The sequence below is a fragment of the Oncorhynchus clarkii genome, chromosome 9, assembly GCF_045791955.1.
Source record: "Oncorhynchus clarkii lewisi isolate Uvic-CL-2024 chromosome 9, UVic_Ocla_1.0, whole genome shotgun sequence".
In the NCBI taxonomy this organism is placed as follows: Eukaryota; Metazoa; Chordata; class Actinopteri; order Salmoniformes; family Salmonidae; genus Oncorhynchus; species Oncorhynchus clarkii.
In genome coordinates this window covers 3566696-3586794 of record NC_092155.1, presented here as the reverse complement: position 1 = coordinate 3586794, position 20099 = coordinate 3566696, and the positions used below count along the sequence as shown (strand labels likewise).

At 40.2% G+C, this 20099-nt stretch overlaps 1 protein-coding gene across 1 annotated transcript in view; it reads left to right on the top strand.

Moving 5' to 3' along the window:
- Positions 1-10577: 10577 nt before the first annotated feature.
- The window catches only part of LOC139417009 (sialoadhesin-like), a gene marked incomplete at its 5' end in the record, with an annotated part of 55592 nt that continues 46070 nt past the window's right edge, over positions 10578-20099 (top strand). The window contains 4 exons of the mRNA XM_071166242.1: positions 10578-10848; positions 11068-11310; positions 11645-11920; positions 12709-12957. Coding sequence (XP_071022343.1) covers positions 10578-10848; positions 11068-11310; positions 11645-11920; positions 12709-12957 — 1039 coding nt within the window. The remainder of the gene's footprint in view (positions 10849-11067; positions 11311-11644; positions 11921-12708; positions 12958-20099) is intronic.

Here is a 20099-nt window from a genome sequence, read left to right as displayed (position 1 = left end):
TATATTATGACAGACCAGCTAGATCTACTGTCTCTATTATATTATGACAGACCAGCTAGATATACTGTCTCTATTATATTGACAGACTAGCTAGATCATCTGTCTCTATTATATTATGACAGACCAGCTAGATATACTGTCTCTATTATATTATGACAGACCAGCTAGATCTACTGTCTCTGTTATATTATGACAGACCAGCTAGATCTACTGTCTCTGTTATATTATGACAGACCAGCTAGATCTACTGTCTCTATTATATTATGACAGACCAGCTAGATATACTGTCTCTATTATATTGACAGACTAGCTAGATCATCTGTCTCTATTATATTATGACAGACCAGCTAGATATACTGTCTCTATTATATTATGACAGACCAGCTAGATCTACTGTCTCTGTTATATTATGACAGACCAGCTAGATCTACTGTCTCTATTATATTATGACAGACCAGCTAGATCTACTGTCTCTATTATATTATGAAAGACCAGCTAGATCTACTGTCTCTGTTATATTATGACAGACCAGCTAGATCTACTGTGTCTGTATTATTATGACAGACCAGCTAGATCTACTGTCTCTATTATATTATGATAGACAAGCTAGATCTACTGTCTCTATTATATTATGATAGACCAGCTAGATATACTGTCTCTATTATATTGACATACCAGCTAGATCTACTGTCTCTGTTATATTATGACAGACCAGCTAGATCTACTGTCTCTATTATATTATGACAGACCAGCTAGATATACTGTCTCTATTATATTGACAGATCAGCTAGATCATCTGTCTCTATTATATTATGACAGACCAGCTAGATCTACTGTCTCTATTATATTATGACAGACCAGCTAGATCTACTGTCTCTGTTATATTATGACAGACCAGCTAGATCTACTGTCTCTATTATATTATGACAGACCAGCTAGATCTACTGTCTCTATTATATTATGAAAGACCAGCTAGATCTACTGTCTCTGTTATATTATGACAGACCAGCTAGATCTACTGTGTCTGTATTATTATGACAGACCAGCTAGATCTACTGTCTCTGTTATATTATGACAGACCAGCTAGATCTATTGTCTCTATTATATTATGACAGACCAGCTAGATATACTGTCTCTATTATATTGACAGATCAGCTAGATCATCTGTCTCTATTATATTATGACAGACCAGATAGATATACGGTCTCTATTATATTTGCAGACCAGCTAGATCATCTGTCTCTATTATATTATGACAGAACAGCTAGATCTACTGTCTCTATTATATTGACAGACCAGCTAGATCATCTGTCTCTATTATATTATGACAGACCAGCTAGATTACTGTCTCAATTATATTATGACAGACCAGCTAGATCTACTGTCTCTATTATATTATGACAGACCAGCTAGATCTACTGTCTCTATTATATTATGACAGACCAGCTAGACTACTGTCTCTATTATATTATGACAGACCAGCTAGATCTACTGTCTATATTATATTATGACAGATCAGCTAGATCTACTGTCTCTATTATATTATGACAGATCAGCTAGATCTACTGTCTCTATTATATTATGACAGACCAGCTAGATTACTGTCTCTATTATATTATGACAGACCAGCTAGATCTACTGTCTATATTATATTATGACAGACCAGCTAGACTACTGTCTCTATTATATTATGACAGACCAGCTAGATCTATTGTCTCTGTTATATTATGACAGACCAGCTAGATCTACTGTCTCTATTATATTATGACAGACCATTTAGATCTACTGTCTCTGTTATATTATGACAGACCAGCTAGATCTACTGTCTCTATTATATTATGACAGACCAGCTAGATCTACTGTCTCTGTTATATTATGACAGACCAGCTAGATCTACTGTCTCTATTATATTATGACAGACCAGCTAGATCTACTGTCTCTATTATATTATGACAGACCAGCTAGATATACTGTCTCTATTATATTGACAGACTAGCTAGATCATCTGTCTCTATTATATTATGACAGACCAGCTAGATATACTGTCTCTATTATATTATGACAGACCAGCTAGATCTACTGTCTCTGTTATATTATGACAGACCAGCTAGATCTACTGTCTCTGTTATATTATGACAGACCAGCTAGATCTACTGTCTCTATTATATTATGACAGACCAGCTAGATATACTGTCTCTATTATATTGACAGACTAGCTAGATCATCTGTCTCTATTATATTATGACAGACCAGCTAGATATACTGTCTCTATTATATTATGACAGACCAGCTAGATCTACTGTCTCTGTTATATTATGACAGACCAGCTAGATCTACTGTCTCTATTATATTATGACAGACCAGCTAGATCTACTGTCTCTATTATATTATGAAAGACCAGCTAGATCTACTGTCTCTGTTATATTATGACAGACCAGCTAGATCTACTGTGTCTGTATTATTATGACAGACCAGCTAGATCTACTGTCTCTATTATATTATGATAGACCAGCTAGATCTACTGTCTCTATTATATTATGATAGACCAGCTAGATATACTGTCTCTATTATATTGACATACCAGCTAGATCTACTGTCTCTGTTATATTATGACAGACCAGCTAGATCTACTGTCTCTATTATATTATGACAGACCAGCTAGATATACTGTCTCTATTATATTGACAGATCAGCTAGATCATCTGTCTCTATTATATTATGACAGACCAGCTAGATCTACTGTCTCTATTATATTATGACAGACCAGATAGATATACTGTCTCTATTATATTTGCAGACCAGCTAGATCATCTGTCTCTATTATATTATGACAGAACAGCTAGATCTACTGTCTCTATTATATTGACAGACCAGCTAGATCATCTGTCTCTATTATATTATGACAGACCAGCTAGATTACTGTCTCTATTATATTATGACAGATCAGCTAGATCTACTGTCTCTATTATATTATGACAGACCAGCTAGATTACTGTCTCAATTATATTATGACAGACCAGCTAGATCTACTGTCTCTATTATATTATGACAGACCAGCTAGATCTACTGTCTCTATTATATTATGACAGACCAGCTAGACTACTGTCTCTATTATATTATGACAGACCAGCTAGATCTATTGTCTCTATTATATTATGACAGATCAGCTAGATCTACTGTCTCTATTATATTGACAGACCAGCTAGATCATCTGTCTCTATTATATTATGACAGACCAGCTAGATTACTGTCTCTATTATATTATGACAGACCAGCTAGATCTACTGTCTCTATTATATTATGACAGACCAGCTAGATCTACTGTCTATATTATATTATGACAGATCAGCTAGATCTACTGTCTCTATTATATTATGACAGATCAGCTAGATCTACTGTCTCTATTATATTATGACAGACCAGCTAGATTACTGTCTCTATTATATTATGACAGACCAGCTAGATTACTGTCTCTATTATATTATGACAGACCAGCTAGATCTACTGTCTATATTATATTATGACAGACCAGCTAGACTACTGTCTCTATTATATTATGACAGACCAGCTAGATCTATTGTCTCTGTTATATTATGACAGACCAGCTAGATCTACTGTCTCTATTATATTATGACAGACCATTTAGATCTACTGTCTCTGTTATATTATGACAGACCAGCTAGATCTACTGTCTCTATTATATTATGACAGACCAGCTAGATATACTGTCTCTGTTATATTATGACAGACCAGCTAGATCTACTGTCTCTATTATATTATGACAGACCAGCTAGTTCTACTGTCTCTATTATATTATGACAGACCAGCTAGATATACTGTCTCTATTATACTGACATACCAGCTAGATCTACTGTCTCTGTTATATTATGACAGACCAGCTAGATCTACTGTCTCTATTATATTATGACAGACCAGCTAGATATACTGTCTCTATTATATTGACAGACCAGCTAGATCATCTGTCTCTATTATATTATGACAGACCAGCTAGATATACTGTCTCTATTATATTGACAGATCAGCTAGATCATCTGTCTCTATTATATTATGACAGACCAGCTAGATCTACTGTCTCTATTATATTATGACAGACCAGCTAGATATACTGTCTCTATTATATTTGCAGACCAGCTAGATCATCTGTCTCTATTATATTATGACAGACCAGCTAGATCTACTGTCTCTATTATATTATGACAGATCAGCTAGATCTACTGTCTCTATTATATTATGACAGACCAGCTAGATTACTGACTCTATTATATTATGACAGACCAGCTAGATCTACAGTCTCTATTATATTATGACAGACCAGCTAGATCTATTGTCTCTATTATATTATGACAGACCAGCTAGATCTACTGTCTCTATTATATTGACAGACCAGCTAGATCATCTGTCTCTATTATATTATGACAGAACAGCTAGATTACTGTCTCTATTATATTATGACAGACCAGCTAGATCTACTGTCTCTATTATATTATGATAGACCAGCTAGATCTACTGTCTCTATTATATTATGACAGACCAGCTAGATCTACTGTCTCTGTTATATTATGACAGACCAGCTAGATCTACTGTCTCTATTATATTATGACAGACCAGCTAGATCTACTGTCTCTGTTATATTATGACAGACCAGCTAGATCTACTGTCTCTATTATATTATGACAGACCAGCTAGATCTACTGTCTCTGTTATATTATGACAGACCAGCTAGATCTACTGTCTCTATTATATTATGACAGATCAGCTAGATCTACTGTCTCTATTATATTATGACAGACCAGCTAGATCTACTGTCTCTGTTATATTATGACAGACCAGCTAGATCTACTGTCTCTATTATATTATGACAGACCAGGTAGATCTACTGTCTCTATTATATTATGACAGACCAGCTAGATTACTGACGCTATTATATTATGACAGACCAGCTAGATCTACTGCCTCTATTATATTATGACAGACCAGCTAGATCTACTGTCTCTATTATATTATGACAGACCAGCAAGAATACAGTCTCTATTATATTATGACAGACCAGCTAGATCTATTGTCTCTATTATATTATGACAGACCAGCTAGATCTACTATCTCTATTATATTGACAGACCAGCTAGATCATCTGTCTCTATTATATTATGACAGAACAGCTAGATTACTGTCTCTATTATATTATGACAGACCAGCTAGATCTACTGTCTCTATTATATTATGATAGACCAGCTAGATCTACTGTCTCTATTATATTATGACAGACCAGCTAGATCTACTGTCTCTGTTATATTATGACAGACCAGCTAGATCTACTGTCTCTATTATATTATGACAGACCAGCTAGATCTACTGTCTCTGTTATATTATGACAGACCAGCTAGATCTACTGTCTCTATTATATTATGACAGACCAGCTAGATCTACTGTCTCTGTTATATTATGACAGACCAGCTAGATCTACTGTCTCTATTATATTATGACAGATCAGCTAGATCTACTGTCTCTATTAATTTATGACAGACCAGCTAGATCTACTGTCTCTGTTATATTATGACAGACCAGCTAGATCTACTGTGTCTGTATTATTATGACAGACCAGCTAGATCTACTGTCTCTATTATATTATGATAGACCAGCTAGATATACTGTCTCTATTATATTGACATACCAGCTAGATCTACTGTCTCTGTTACATTATGACAGACCAGCTAGATCTACTGTCTCTATTATATTATGACAGACCAGCTAGATATACTGTCTCTATTATATTGACAGACCAGCTAGATCATCTGTCTCTATTATATTATGACAGACCAGCTAGATCTACTGTCTCTATTATAATGACAGACCAGCTAGATTATCTGTCTCTATTATATTATGACAGACCAGCTAGATCTACTGTCTCTATTATATTATGACAGACCAGCTAGATCTACTGTCTCTATTATCACCTGAACCGTTTCCTCTCTGACCCTCCATGTTTTTCTATGATGTCTCTACACACTTAGATAAAAGGGTTCCAAAAGGATTTTCGTCTGTCTTCCCCAAAGGAGAACCCTTTTTGGTTCCAGGTAGAACCCTTTTTGGTTCCAGGTAGAACCCTTTTTGGTTCCAGGTAGAACCCTTTTTGGTTCCAGGTAGAACCCTTTTTGGTTCCAGGTAGAACCCTCTGTGGAAATGAAATTCGGCCCAATAATTACAGAGTACACTGGATATACCACACTATCTATTAACTAATCTAAACTAACCCTACCTACCCCTACACTGTCCCAATAATTACAGGGGACACTGGATATACCACACTATCTATTAACTAATCTAATCTAACCCTACCTACCCCACACTGCCCCTACACTAACCCTACCAACCCTTCACTGTCCCAAAAATTACAGAGGACACTGTATATTGGGGCGGCAGGTAGACAAGTGGTTTAAGAGAGTTGCCCACCCTCACTAGGTTAAACAGCTAGAGAATATCCTCTCTGCTGTGTTTCAGCATCTCTGTTAGAATATAAAGCCTTGTCTCAGGATAGTATCCTACCCTCATCACTAGGTTAAACAGCTAGAGAATAGCCTCTCTCTGCTGTGATTCAGTATCTCAGTTAGAATATAAAGCCTTGTCTCCAGATCTCAGGATAGTATCCTCCCCTCATCACCAGGTTAAACAGCTAGAGAATAGCTTCTCTCTGATGTGTTTCAGCAACTATGTTAGAATATAAAGCCTTGTCTCCAGATCTCAGGATAGTATCCTCCCCTCATCACCAGGTTAAACAGCTAGAGAATAGATTCTCTGATGTGTGTCAGCATCTCTGTTCCAATACAGGCTTTACTGCTCTTTAATAATTCTCTCTCTCTCCCTGTCTCTCTCTGTCTCTCTGTCTCTCTCTGTGTCTCTCTGTCTCTCTCTGTCTCTCTCTGTCTCTCTCAATTCAATTCAATTCAATTCAAGGGCTTTATTGGCATGGGAAACATGTGTTAACATTGCCAAAGCAAGTGAGGTAGACAACATACAAAGTGAAAATATAAAGTGAAAAACAACAAAAATTAACAGTAAACATTACACATACAGAGGTTTCAAAACAGTAAAGACATTACAAATGTCATATTATATATATATATACAGTGTTTTAACAATGTACAAATGGTTAAAGGACACAAGATAAAATAAATAAGCATAAATATGGGTTGTATTTACAATGGTGTGTGTTCTTCACTGGTTGCCCTTTTCTCGTGGCAACAGGTCACAAATCTTGCTGCTGTGATGGCACACTGTGGAATTTCACCCAGTAGATATGGGAGTTTTTCAAATTTGGATTTGTTTTCGAATTCTTTGTGGATCTGTGTAATCTGAGGGAAATATGTCTCTCTAATATGGGCAGGAGGTTAGGAAGTGCAGCTCAGTTTCCACCTAATTTTGTGGGCAGTGAGCACATAGCCTGTCTTCTCTTGAGAGCCATGTCTGCCTACGGCGGCCTTTCTCAATAGCAAGGCTATGCTCACTGAGTCTGTACATAGTCAAAGCTTTCCTTAATTTTGGGTCAGTCACAGTGGTCAGGTATTCTGCCGCTGTGTACTCTCTGTTTAGGGCCAAATAGCATTCTAGTTTGCTCTGTTTTTTTGTTAATTCTTTCCAATGTGTCAAGTAATTATCTTTTTGTTTTCTCGTGATTTGGTTGGGTCTAATTGTGCTGTTGTCCTGGGGCTCTGTGGGGTGTGTTTGTGTTTGTGAACAGAGCCCCAGGACCAGCTTGCTTAGGGGACTCTTCTCCAGGTTCATCTCTCTGTAGGTGATGGCTTTGTTATGGAAGGTTTGTGAATCACTTCCTTTTAGGTGGTTGTAGAATTTAACGGCTCTTTTCTGGATTTTGATAATTAGTGGGTATCGGCCTAATTCTGCTCTGCATGCATTATTTGGTGTTCTACGTTGTACACGGAGGATATTTTTGCAGAATTCTGCGTGCAGAGTCTCAATTTGGTGTTTGTCCCATTTTGTGAAGTCTTGGTTGGTGAGCGGACCCCAGACCTCACAACCATAAAGGGCAATGGGCTCTATGACTGATTCAAGTATTTTTAGCCAAATCCTAATTGGTATGTTGAAATTTATGTTTCTTTTGATGGCATAGAATGCCCTTCTTGCCTTGTCTCTCAGATCGTTCACAGCTTTGTGGAAGTTACCTGTGGCGCTGGATGGGTGGAGATAACCACTTGTGCGTTGGGGAAAGTAGAAGAAGCCTTTTCAATCACTCTCTTCAGTGCTGTGGCCACTCTTTCCTGCTGTGCTCTCAGGTCGTTTGTGCCTGTGTGTATTATTATGTGGCTGGGTGAGCCTAGTTTGGCCTCAGACAGAAGGTCTAGGGCGCGCTGGGTGTTTGGACACCAGAGTTTAGACACACTGTGTTTGGGAAAAAGTTTTTTTTCTTCTATATATTTCCCATTTGAGTCCATAAGTAGTACAATCTGTGTCTTGTGTTTGTCCTCAGTGGGTGTGGGGGGGTTGTCAAAAGGGCTATCAGGGTGGCTGACAGGGGGGGTGCTCGGAGGGGGTGAGAGCCTCTGGGCTTGGGGTTCTTCATTTGTCTGTTCTGCTGTGATGTCGACTCTATGGTCAGGGTCTGGTGTGGACTGTTCTGCTGTGGTGTCGACTCTATGGTCAGGGTCTGGTGTGGACTGTTCTGCTGTGGTGTTGAGACTTTTGTTGGGTGCTGAGGTGGGCTGTTCTGCTGGCTTCTCTGTGGGGGTGGCCACCTCTCTAGTGGGTTGTTCTCTGTCACACGCCGTCCCCCTCAACTTCTCCTCCATCCCCCTCAACCTCTCCTCCACCAGCAGTCTGATACTCTCCTCTAGTGCTCTGTTCTGCTCCTCTTTATCCTGTTGTATTTGTCTCACCACTGTCCAAAGTGCAGATATGTCTCTGTCCACCTCCAGCTCTCCGGGTCTGGTTAAGGGGCTGTTGTTGTGCTGGACTGTTGTCTGGGTCTGTGCTGACTGAAGTGTAATCACCTGCTGTTCCAGCTCCACCTGCCTTACCTGACTCTCCACTGGGGGTTGCTCATCTGTGGGGTTACATAATGAAGAGGTCTGGTCTGACCCGCTCGGTGTGGGGGTATCATTATCAAGGCAGAGCTTCTCCTGCTGGGCTAATTCTTTGATTAGGTGAAAGTCCAGCTGAAACTGTTTGTGGTTATTCTGTACCATTACTGTTCCGGATTTATAGATATTTATATTACTTAACTCAGAGTCCTCGTTATCAAGTATTCTGAGTTTCCACCCCTCGTTAATCCCCCCTCTCGTAACAAAGGGGTAGTGTGCAAATATAGCACTGTGCCATGCCAGGGGATGGTTTGTGTGGAAGATAAGGTTGCTGATGTTCCCATTTTTGTAATAGTCAGCAAAAAGTGTTTCTTGATTTTCCATAAGGAGCTTCTTCTTGTGGTCTTTTCTTGCCTTATCATTCTTTACATGCAAAGGGTACTGTATTTTAATTACCTCTGAACAGCGGGAGGGAGCTTCTAAGGCCTCTCCATTTGGTTGGGGTAGACTGTGTGACTCTCCTGCCATTGTTGGGCTAATGGGCTTTGACACCTCTCACTTGACACGTCAGTGCTAGTTGAAGCTGTATCAAGCTTGGCAGAATTATGTTAGAATTCAGTCCTTATAAAGTAATGTTGTGTATTTTTCTTCTTGGCTTTTGGAAATAAAATATCGTTTCAGACTAAACATTACTCACTCAGTTCCAGGTTGGATGGTGTTTTCAGGTTTCTGTTGTTTTCCAGAGAATTTGCTGTATAGGGTAAAAAATCCTTGGTTGTTGTGAACTTTCCAGGTGATTCCGTAATTCCGTCCAAAATCAGGTTGTAGGTTTTAAGTTTTGATTTGAAGTAGGGGTTATGTTGAAGAGGGTAGAATCCAGTATGTGTTCCTGACAAAAAAATCCAAGTTTATCTAACTCCTAATCTATCTTTTTTAAAGAAAATGCTGAAAAATGCAGGAGCTCTGATCCTCTCTCTCTCTCTCTCTCTCCCCTCTCTCTCTGTCTCTCTGTTTCTCTCTGTCTCTCTCTGTCTCTCTCTCTCTGTCTCTCTCTGTCTCTCTCTGTCTCTCTGTCTCTCTCTCTCTCTGTCTCTCTCTCTGGCTCTCTCTGTCTCTGTCTCTGTCTCTCTCCCTCTCTCCCTCTCTCTCTCTCTCTCTCTCTCTCTCTCTCTCTGTCTCTCTCCCACTCTCTCTCTCTCTCTCTCTCTCTCTCTCTCTCTCTCTCTGTCTCTCTCTCTCTGTCTCTCTGTCTCTCTCTGTCTCTGTCTCTGTCTCTCTCTGTCTCTATCTCTCTGTCTCTGTCTCTGTCTCTTTCTCTCTGTCTCTCTCTCTCTCTCTCTGTGTCTATCTCTCTCTGTCTCTCTCTCTGTCTCTCTCTCTCTCTCTCTCTCTCTCTCTCTCTGTATCTCTCTCTCTGTCTCTGTCTCTCTGTCTCTCTCTCTCTGTCTCTCTCTGTCTCTCCCTCCCCCCTCGCTCTCTCCCCCTCCCCTTATCTATCTCTCTCTCTCTCCGTCCCCCTATCGTTCTCCTCCAGCCTCTCTGAGCATCAGTCCTGACAGATCTCAGTTTTTTAAATTAGAGTCTGTCTCTCTGAGCTGTGAGGTTCAGGGGAACTCTGCTGGGTGGAGAGTGGTGAGGAACACAGTCTCTGGGGAGCGTTCAGATTGTGGAAGAAAATGGGGAAAACCACAAAGGTCTTCATGCATTGTGTCACTAATACCATCAGACAGTGGAATGTACTGGTGTGAGTCTGGGTCTGGAGAACACAGCAATGCTGTCAACATCACAGTACATGGTATGTCCACAAACACCATCTACTGACATTATAGTGTTTAGTGGTTCATCTGGTTTCAGACCTGATATTATGTTTATATATGATGTTTATATATTATATACAGCTGGAGCTGTGATCCTGGAGAGACCTGTTTATATATGATGTTTATATATTATATACAGCTGGAGCTGTGATCCTGGAGAGACCTGTTTATATATGATGTTTATATATTATATACAGCTGGTGCTGTGATCCTGGAGAGCCCTGCCCTTCCTGTGACTGTGGGAGATTCTGTGACTCTGCGCTGCAGATATCAGGGAACTCCCTCTGACCTCACAGCTGATTTCTACAAAGATGGATCCCTCATCAGGACTGAGACCACAGGAGAGATGACCATCCCTGCAGTATCCAAGTCAGATGAAGGACTCTACAAGTGTACCAACTCTGAAGGAGAATCACCAGAGAGCTGGATGACTGTGACAGGTGAGAATATGAGAAACCTTGACATTCAGATCTTCTGGTTCTTCTTTACACTGTTAAGAGGTGCTGAAACCTGCATTATAAACTGGGTGGTTCTAGTCCTGAATGCTGATTGGCTGGAAGCAATGGTATATGAGAAACGTATAGCACGGGTATGACAAAGCATTTATTTTTATGCTAAACGGAGCTCTTCTTCTCATGATCTCTCTCTCTCTCTCCTCCTTCCAAACTTCCTCTCTCTTTCTTCCTCTCTACCTTCCTCTCTCTCTCTCTCTCTCTCTCTCTCTCTCTCTCTCTCTCTCTCTCTCTCTCTCTCTCTCTCTCTCTCTCTCTCCAGATCTCTCTCTTCCAGCCTCTATGAGTGTCAGTCCTGACAGATCTCAGTTCTTTGAATATGAGTCTGTCTCTCTGAGCTGTGAGGATCAGGGGAACTCTGCTGGATGGAGAGTGGTGAGGAACGCAGAGAGAGGAATCCTTTCAGAGTGTAATACTGACTGGGGAGAACAACAAGGGTCTTCATGCATCGTTTCACTAATACCATCAGACAGTGGAGTGTACTGGTGTGAGTCTGGGTCTGGAGAACACAGCAATGCTGTCAACATCACAGTACATGGTATGTCCACAAACACCATCTACCAACATTATAGTGTTTAGTGGTTCATCTGGTTTCAGATAGCTGATGTTATGTTTATATATGATGTTTATATATTATATACAGCTGGTGCTGTGATCCTGGAGAGACCTGTTTATATATGATGTTTATATATTATATACAGCTGGAGCTGTGATCCTGGAGAGACCTGTTTATATATGATGTTTATATATTATATACAGCTGGAGCTGTGATCCTGGAGAGACCTGTTTATATATGATGTTTATATATTATATACAGCTGGAGCTGTGATCCTGGAGAGACCTGTTTATATTTGATGTTTATATATTATATACAACTGGAGCTGTGATCCTGGAGAGACCTGTTTATATATGATGTTTATATATTATATACAGCTGGAGCTGTGATCCTGGAGAGACCTGTTAATATATGATGTTTATATATTATATACAGCTGGAGCTGTGATCCTGGAGAGACCTGTTTATATATGATGTTTATATATTATATACAGCTGGAGCTGTGATCCTGGAGAGACCTGTTTATATATGATGTTTATATATTATATACAGCTGGAGCTGTGATCCTGGAGAGACCTGTTTATATATGATGTTTATATATTATATACAGCTGGAGCTGTGATCCTGGAGAGACCTGTTTATATATGATGTTTATATATGATATTCAGCTGGTGCTGTGATCCTGGAGAGACCTGTTAATATATAATATACAGCTGGTGCTGTGATCCTGGAGAGACCTGTTTATATATGATGTTTATATATTATATACAGCTGGAGCTGTGATCCTGGAGAGCCCTGCCCTTCCTGTGACTGAGGGAGATACTGTGACTCTGCGCTGCAGATATCAGGGAACTCTCTCTGACCTCACAGCTGATTTCTACAAAGCTGGATCCCTCATCAGGGCTGAGACTACAGGAGAGATGACCATCCCTGCAGTATCCAAGTCAGATGAAGGACTCTACAAGTGTACCAACTCCAGCTCTGAAGGGGAATCACCAGAGAGCTGGATGACAGTGACAGGTGAGAATATGAGAAACCTTGACATTCAGATTATCTGGTTCTTCTTTACACTGTTAAGAGGTGCTGAAACCTGCATTATAAACTGGGTGGTTCTTCTTTACACTGTTAAGAGGTGCTGAAACCTGCATTATAAACTGGGTGGTTCTTCTTTACACTGTTAAGAGGTGCTGAAACCTGCATTATAAACTGGGTGGTTCTTCTTTACACTGTTAAGAGGTGCTGAAACCTGCATTATAAACTGGGTGGTTCTTCTTGACACTGTTAAGAGGTGCTGAAACCTGCATTATAAACTGGGTGGTTCTTCTTTACACTGTTAAGAGGTGCTGAAACCTGCATTATAAACTGGGTGGTTCTTCTTTACACTGTTAAGAGGTGCTGAAACCTGCATTATAAACTGGGTGGTTCTTCTTTACACTGTTAAGAGGTGCTGAAACCTGCATTATAAACTGGGTGGTTCTTCTTTACACTGTTAAGAGGTGCTGAAACCTGCATTATAAACTGGGTGGTTCTTCTTTACACTGTTAAGAGGTGCTGAAACCTGCATTATAAACTGGGTGGTTCTTCTTTACACTGTTAAGAGGTGCTGAAACCTGCATTATAAACTGGGTGGTTCTTCTTTACACTGTTAAGAGGTGCTGAAACCTGCATTATAAACTGGGTGGTTCTTCTTTACACTGTTAAGAGGGGCTGAAACCTGCATTATAAACTGAGTGGTTCTTCTTTACACTGTTAAGAGGTGCTGAAACCTGCATTATAAACTGGGTGGTTCTTTTTGACACTGTTAAGAGGTGCTGAAACCTGCATTATAAACTGGGTGGTTCTTCTTTCCACTGTTAAGAGGTGCTGAAACCTGCATTATAAACTGGGTGGTTCTTCTTTACACTGTTAAGAGGTGCTGAAACCTGCATTATAAACTGGGTGGTTCTTCTTTACACTGTTAAGAGGTGCTGAAACCTGCATTATAAACTGGGTGGTTCTTCTTTACACTGTTAAGAGGTGCTGAAACCTGCATTATAAACTGGGTGGTTCTTCTTTACACTGTTAAGAGGTGCTGAAACCTGCATTATAAACTGGGTGGTTCTTCTTTACACTGTTAAGAGGTGCTGAAATCTGCATTATAAACTGGGTGGTTCTTCTTTACACTGTTAAGAGGTGCAGAAACCTGCATTATAAACTGGGTGGTTCTTCTTTACACTGTTAAGAGGTGCTGAAACCTGCATTATAAACTGGGTGGTTCTTCTTTACACTGTTAAGAGGTGCTGAAACCTGCATTATAAACTGGGTGGTTCTTCTTTACACTGTTAAGAGGTGTTGAAACCTGCATTATAAACTTTGTGGTTCTTCTTTACACTGTTAAGAGGTGCTGAAACCTGCATTATAAACTGGGTGGTTCTTCTTGACACTGTTAAGAGGTGCTGAAACCTGCATTATAAACTGGGTGGTTCTTCTTTACACTATTAAGAGGTGCTGAAACCTGCATTATAAACTGGGTGGTTCTTCTTTACACTGTTAAGAGGTGCTGAAACCTGCATTATAAACTGGGTGGTTCTTCTTTACACTGTTAAGAGGTGCTGAAACCTGCATTATAAACTGGGTGGTTCTTCTTTACACTGTTAAGAGGTGCTGAAACCTGCATTATAAACTGGGTGGTTCTTCTTTACACTGTTAAGAGGTGCATAAACCTGCATTATAAACTGGGTGGTTCTTCTTTACACTGTTAAGAGGTGCTGAAACCTGCATTATAAACTGGGTGGTTCTTCTTGACACTGTTAAGAGGTGCTGAAACCTGCATTATAAACTGGGTGGTTCTTCTTTACACTGTTAAGAGGTGCTGAAACCTGCATTATAAACTGGGTGGTTCTTCTTTACACTGTTAAGAGGTGCTGAAACCTGCATTATAAACTGGGTGGTTCTTCTTTACACTGTTAAGAGGTGCTGAAACCTGCATTATAAACTGGGTGGTTCTTCTTTACACTGTTAAGAGGTGCTGAAACCTGCATTATAAACTGGGTGGTTCTTCTTGACACTGTTAAGAGGTGCTAAAACCTGCATTATAAACTGGGTGGTTCTTCTTTACACTATTAAGAGGTGCTGAAACCTGCATTATAAACTGGGTGGTTCTTCTTTACACTGTTAAGAGGTGCTGAAACCTGCATTATAAACTGGGTGGTTCTTCTTTACACTGTTAAGAGGTGCTGAAACCTGCATTATAAACTGGGTGGTTCTTCTTTACACTGTTAAGAGGTGCTGAAACCTGCATTATAAACTGGGTGGTTCTTCTTTACACTGTTAAGAGGTGCTGAAACCTGCATTATAAACTGGGTGGTTCTTCTTGACACTGTTAAGAGGTGCTGAAACCTGCATTATAAACTGGGTGGTTCTTCTTTACACTGTTAAGAGGTGCTGAAACCTGCATTATAAACTGGGTGGTTCTTCTTTTACACTGTTAAGAGGTGCATAAACCTGCATTATAAACTGGGTGGTTCTTCTTTACACTGTTAAGAGGTGCTGAAACCTGCATTATAAACTGGGTGGTTCTTCTTTACACTGTTAAGAGGTGCTGAAACCTGCATTATAAACTGGGTGGTTCTTCTTTACACTGTTAAGAGGTGCTGAACCCTGCATTATAAGCTGGGTGGTTCTTCTGTACACTGTTAAGAGGTGCTGAAACCTGCATTATAAACTGGGTGGTTCTTCTTTACACTGTTAAGAGGTGCTGAAACCTGCATTATAAACTGGGTGGTTCATCTTTACACTGTTAAGAGGTGCTGAAACCTGCATTATAAACTGGGTGGTTCTTCTTTACACTGTTAAGAGGTGCTGAAACCTGCATTATAAACTGGGTGGTTCTTCTTGACACTGTTAAGAGGTGCTGAAACCTGCATTATAAACTGGGTGGTTCTTCTTTACACTGTTAAGAGGTGCTGAAACCTGCATTATAAACTGGTGGTTCTTCTTTACACTGTTAAGAGGTGCTGAAACCTGCATTATAAACTGGGTGGTTCTTCTTTACACTGTTAAGAGGTGCTGAAACCTGCATTATAAACTGGGTGGTTCTTCTTTTACACTGTTAAGAGGTGCATAAACCTGCATTATAAACTGGGTGGTTCTTCTTTACACTGTTAAGAGGTGCTGAAACCTGCATTATAAACTGGGTGGTTCTTCTTTACACTGTTAAGAGGTGCTGAAACCTGCATTATAAACTGGGTGGTTCTTCTTTACACTGTTAAGAGGTGCTGAAACCTGCATTAGAAACTGGGTGGTTCTTCTTGACACTGTTAAGAGGTGCTGAAACCTGCATTATAAACTGGGTGGTTCTTCTTTACACTGTTAAGAGGTGCTGAAACCTGCATTATAAACTGGGTGGTTCTTCTTTACACTGTTAAGAGGTGCTGAAACCTGCATTATAAACTGAGTGGTTCTTCTTTACACTGTTAAGAGGTGCTGAAACCTGCATTATAAACTGGGTGGTTCTTCTTGACACTGTTAAGAGGTGCTGAAACCTGCATTATAAACTGGGTGGTTCTTCTTTCCACTGTTAAGAGGTGCTGAAACCTGCATTATAAACTGGGTGGTTCTTCTTTACACTGTTAAGAGGTGCTGAAACCTGCATTATAAACTGGGTGGTTCTTCTTTACACTGTTAAGAGGTGCTGAAACCTGCATTATAAACTGGGTGGTTCTTCTTTTACACTGTTAAGAGGTGCATAAACCTGCATTATAAACTGGGTGGTTCTTCTTTACACTGTTAAGAGGTGCTGAAACCTGCATTATAAACTGGGTGGTTCTTCTTTACACTGTTAAGAGGTGCTGAAACCTGCATTATAAACTGGGTGGTTCTTCTTTACACTGTTAAGAGGTGCTGAAACCTGCATTAGAAACTGGGTGGTTCTTCTTGACACTGTTAAGAGGTGCTGAAACCTGCATTATAAACTGGGTGGTTCTTCTTTACACTGTTAAGAGGTGCTGAAACCTGCATTATAAACTGGGTGGTTCTTCTTTACACTGTTAAGAGGTGCTGAAACCTGCATTATAAACTGAGTGGTTCTTCTTTACACTGTTAAGAGGTGCTGAAACCTGCATTATAAACTGGGTGGTTCTTCTTGACACTGTTAAGAGGTGCTGAAACCTGCATTATAAACTGGGTGGTTCTTCTTTCCACTGTTAAGAGGTGCTGAAACCTGCATTATAAACTGGGTGGTTCTTCTTTACACTGTTAAGAGGTGCTGAAACCTGCATTATAAACTGGGTGGTTCTTCTTTACACTGTTAAGAGGTGCTGAAACCTGCATTATAAACTGGGTGGTTATTCTTTACACTGTTAAGAGGTGCTGAAACCTGCATTATAAACTGGGTGGTTCTTCTTTACACTGTTAAGAGGTGCTGAAACCTGCATTATAAACTGGGTGGTTCTTCTTTACACTGTTAAGAGGTGCTGAAACCTGCATTATAAACTGGGTGGTTCTTCTTTACACTGTTAAGAGGTGCTGAAACCTGCATTATAAACTGGGTGGTTCTTCTTTACACTGTTAAGAGGTGCTGAAACCTGCATTATAAACTGGGTGGTTCTTCTTGACACTGTTAAGAGGTGCTGAAACCTGCATTATAAACTGGGTGGTTCTTCTTTCCACTGTTAAGAGGTGCTGAAACCTGCATTATAAACTGGGTGGTTCTTCTTTACACTGTTAAGAGGTGCTGAAACCTGCATTATAAACTGGGTGGTTCTTCTTTACATACCTTAAGGGAACATTTCGGCATTTCGTGTATGATCAGTGAGAAAGTCCATATTGCAAATGTACGGTCCCTTACTAGACGTCCGAAATCGTTTGTAAAATTCGCGGTCGGCGTCGGGCCGTGCGGTAGGGCCAGACCTACCGGGAAGTCATCAAATGAACTTTGTCGGACATTCGGTTTCCGTTTTAAAAAATAAACAAGTTTTTGACCGTTTTTCCGCTGTCCCGGAATTTCCCACAAGAGGGCATACGGAATCATATGGCAATTTGGCAAAACATCACGAATCACGACGGGGCCTTATCTCGAAAACGGAAAATATTTCGAAGCCGAAACTCGGTGAGCGTAGGTTTGGCATAATGGGCAGTTGGCCCCGAACAAGATGGCGTCTAGGCCTCGACGGTTTTTGAGTTATGGCCGTTTTTCTGGGATTAAAGGTCCTAAATGGAAATAGAGAAATTATTTTTCCACTTCAGGTCAAAGTCAAGGAGCCTCCGGTGTCAATAAAAAAAAAAACAGCCATTTATCTATCGTCATTTAAGAGAAACGGAACAATGACATCTTGGTGATGGTCACAAATAGGCGTTTTTTTTTTTCAACGGTTACAGATCCAGTTGCAGGGTGTTCATACGAATCTTTTTAAAGTGTGCTGCGGAGCTCTGCGACATTTCTGTGATTTTCTATGATTTTCTGAAATAACACACACATACTAAACCCTCCGTAAATAACTCAGTTCTTAACGTAAAGACTTAAAACTCAGGATTCTGTAAAAGCATACCCCAATGAGGATATGTGGTTAATTATAGCTTCCTGTGCCAACCGGAAGTGCCTTAAATGGTGTCTCAGGGGCTGTTTCGAAGGGTTAAAAAAGTCAGATCTGTCCAAAACTTCATATATGTGATTAGGCAACCCCCATGAACTGTAAATCAGTCATTTTTCCCCAAAAAAATCAAAGGAAAAAAAAATCACACTAAAACACAACTTGAATGGAGGGACGTATTGGGGTGCGTAGAGACAGACAGTGGCTGCAATAGTTAGCTTTGTTGGAGCTAAAAAAGAACCGTCAGACCTAGAGTTCCGAAACTTTAGAAACCTGTTCTAGACCTCCGGTCGATGGTGCGTGGTGAGTTACGTGGCTCTAGACGGTTCTCGGACCGAGAAACAGCTTCGTACATTTGCAATACCTTCAATTCATTTTGACCATTACGAAAATGACGACGTTTAGAAAAGTCTCAGAGACGCAAGGCTAGGTGCATTGAAACCGGCTCGGCCCATAGAGACGGACCCCAACGTTTCTGTCCGATAGCTCGTTCAAGGACCCCGTAGGAAGGCATGGAAAATAGTGGATTTTCAGCACCAATTAGGGTTTTTCTCGGACGCCAAATGACCTATCGAGCCGAAACTCGGGATTCGGGGTCGCCTCACATAGGACTTCACATAATGTCCGAACTGGACCCGCAGCTAGAACGTAACTATGTGTTTTACCTTTTTATTATGTTTTAAACTAAAGGCGCTGTGAATTATGGGACTGCTCTGACATATGTGATAGTTGGCTTCTAAATGAGTAGGAAAAAGTGGGTTTGGTGTCATAATGACATCTAATTGACTGATGGACACTGACTTGCTAGTTGACTTTTGTGCATTTGCAATATGTTTAAACAGAGAGGGACCATCACCAAAATGGCATTCTGAAATCAACACAAAAAATGGCATCACCATAGTCTCCAGACTGTGCTAAGTTCAACGAGCTATCCGCCTTGACCGTAGCTCGCTCGGTGTAAGTGCAACGACCATTAGAAAAGTAGGCCCAAAATGAAGCCTGCCCCACAATGTCATTTGCTTTTGGGTGACAGTGAGAGAACCGTTTAGGTGAGAAGAAAAATTACACCACATGAATGTTCCTAAGGTCCTCCCGATCCGTGCAAGCCTAACCTTGACCGTGTGGCATTAACCCTTAACAGTAAAACAGTGTTTTTTGATCTCACAGAATGCAGTGTCATCTCTCCCCATAGGAATACATTGCCTGCACCCCTAATTTCAACCTGAAGTCTATATGGGTTATGAATGCCGTATGAACCTGTCTTCGGTACCAGTCCATCAGGCCACTATGAGGTCTACCTGTGTTGATTCTGAGCTTCCTGGACCAACCGGAAGTGGTTAAAATGCCCCTAAAAGTGTTTACCCATACCCTGCCTGCAGTTTGACAGACATAGTGCATTCAACCCTGTGTAAATCAGTCAGTTCTTAACGTAAGGACTTAAAACTCAGGATTCTGTAACAACATACCCCAATGAGGATATGTGTTGATTTATAGCTTCCTGTGCCAACCGGAAGTGCCATAATTGGTGTCTCAGGTGCTGTTTCGAAGGGTTAAAAAAGTCTGATCTCTCCAAAATTTCATATGTGTGATTAG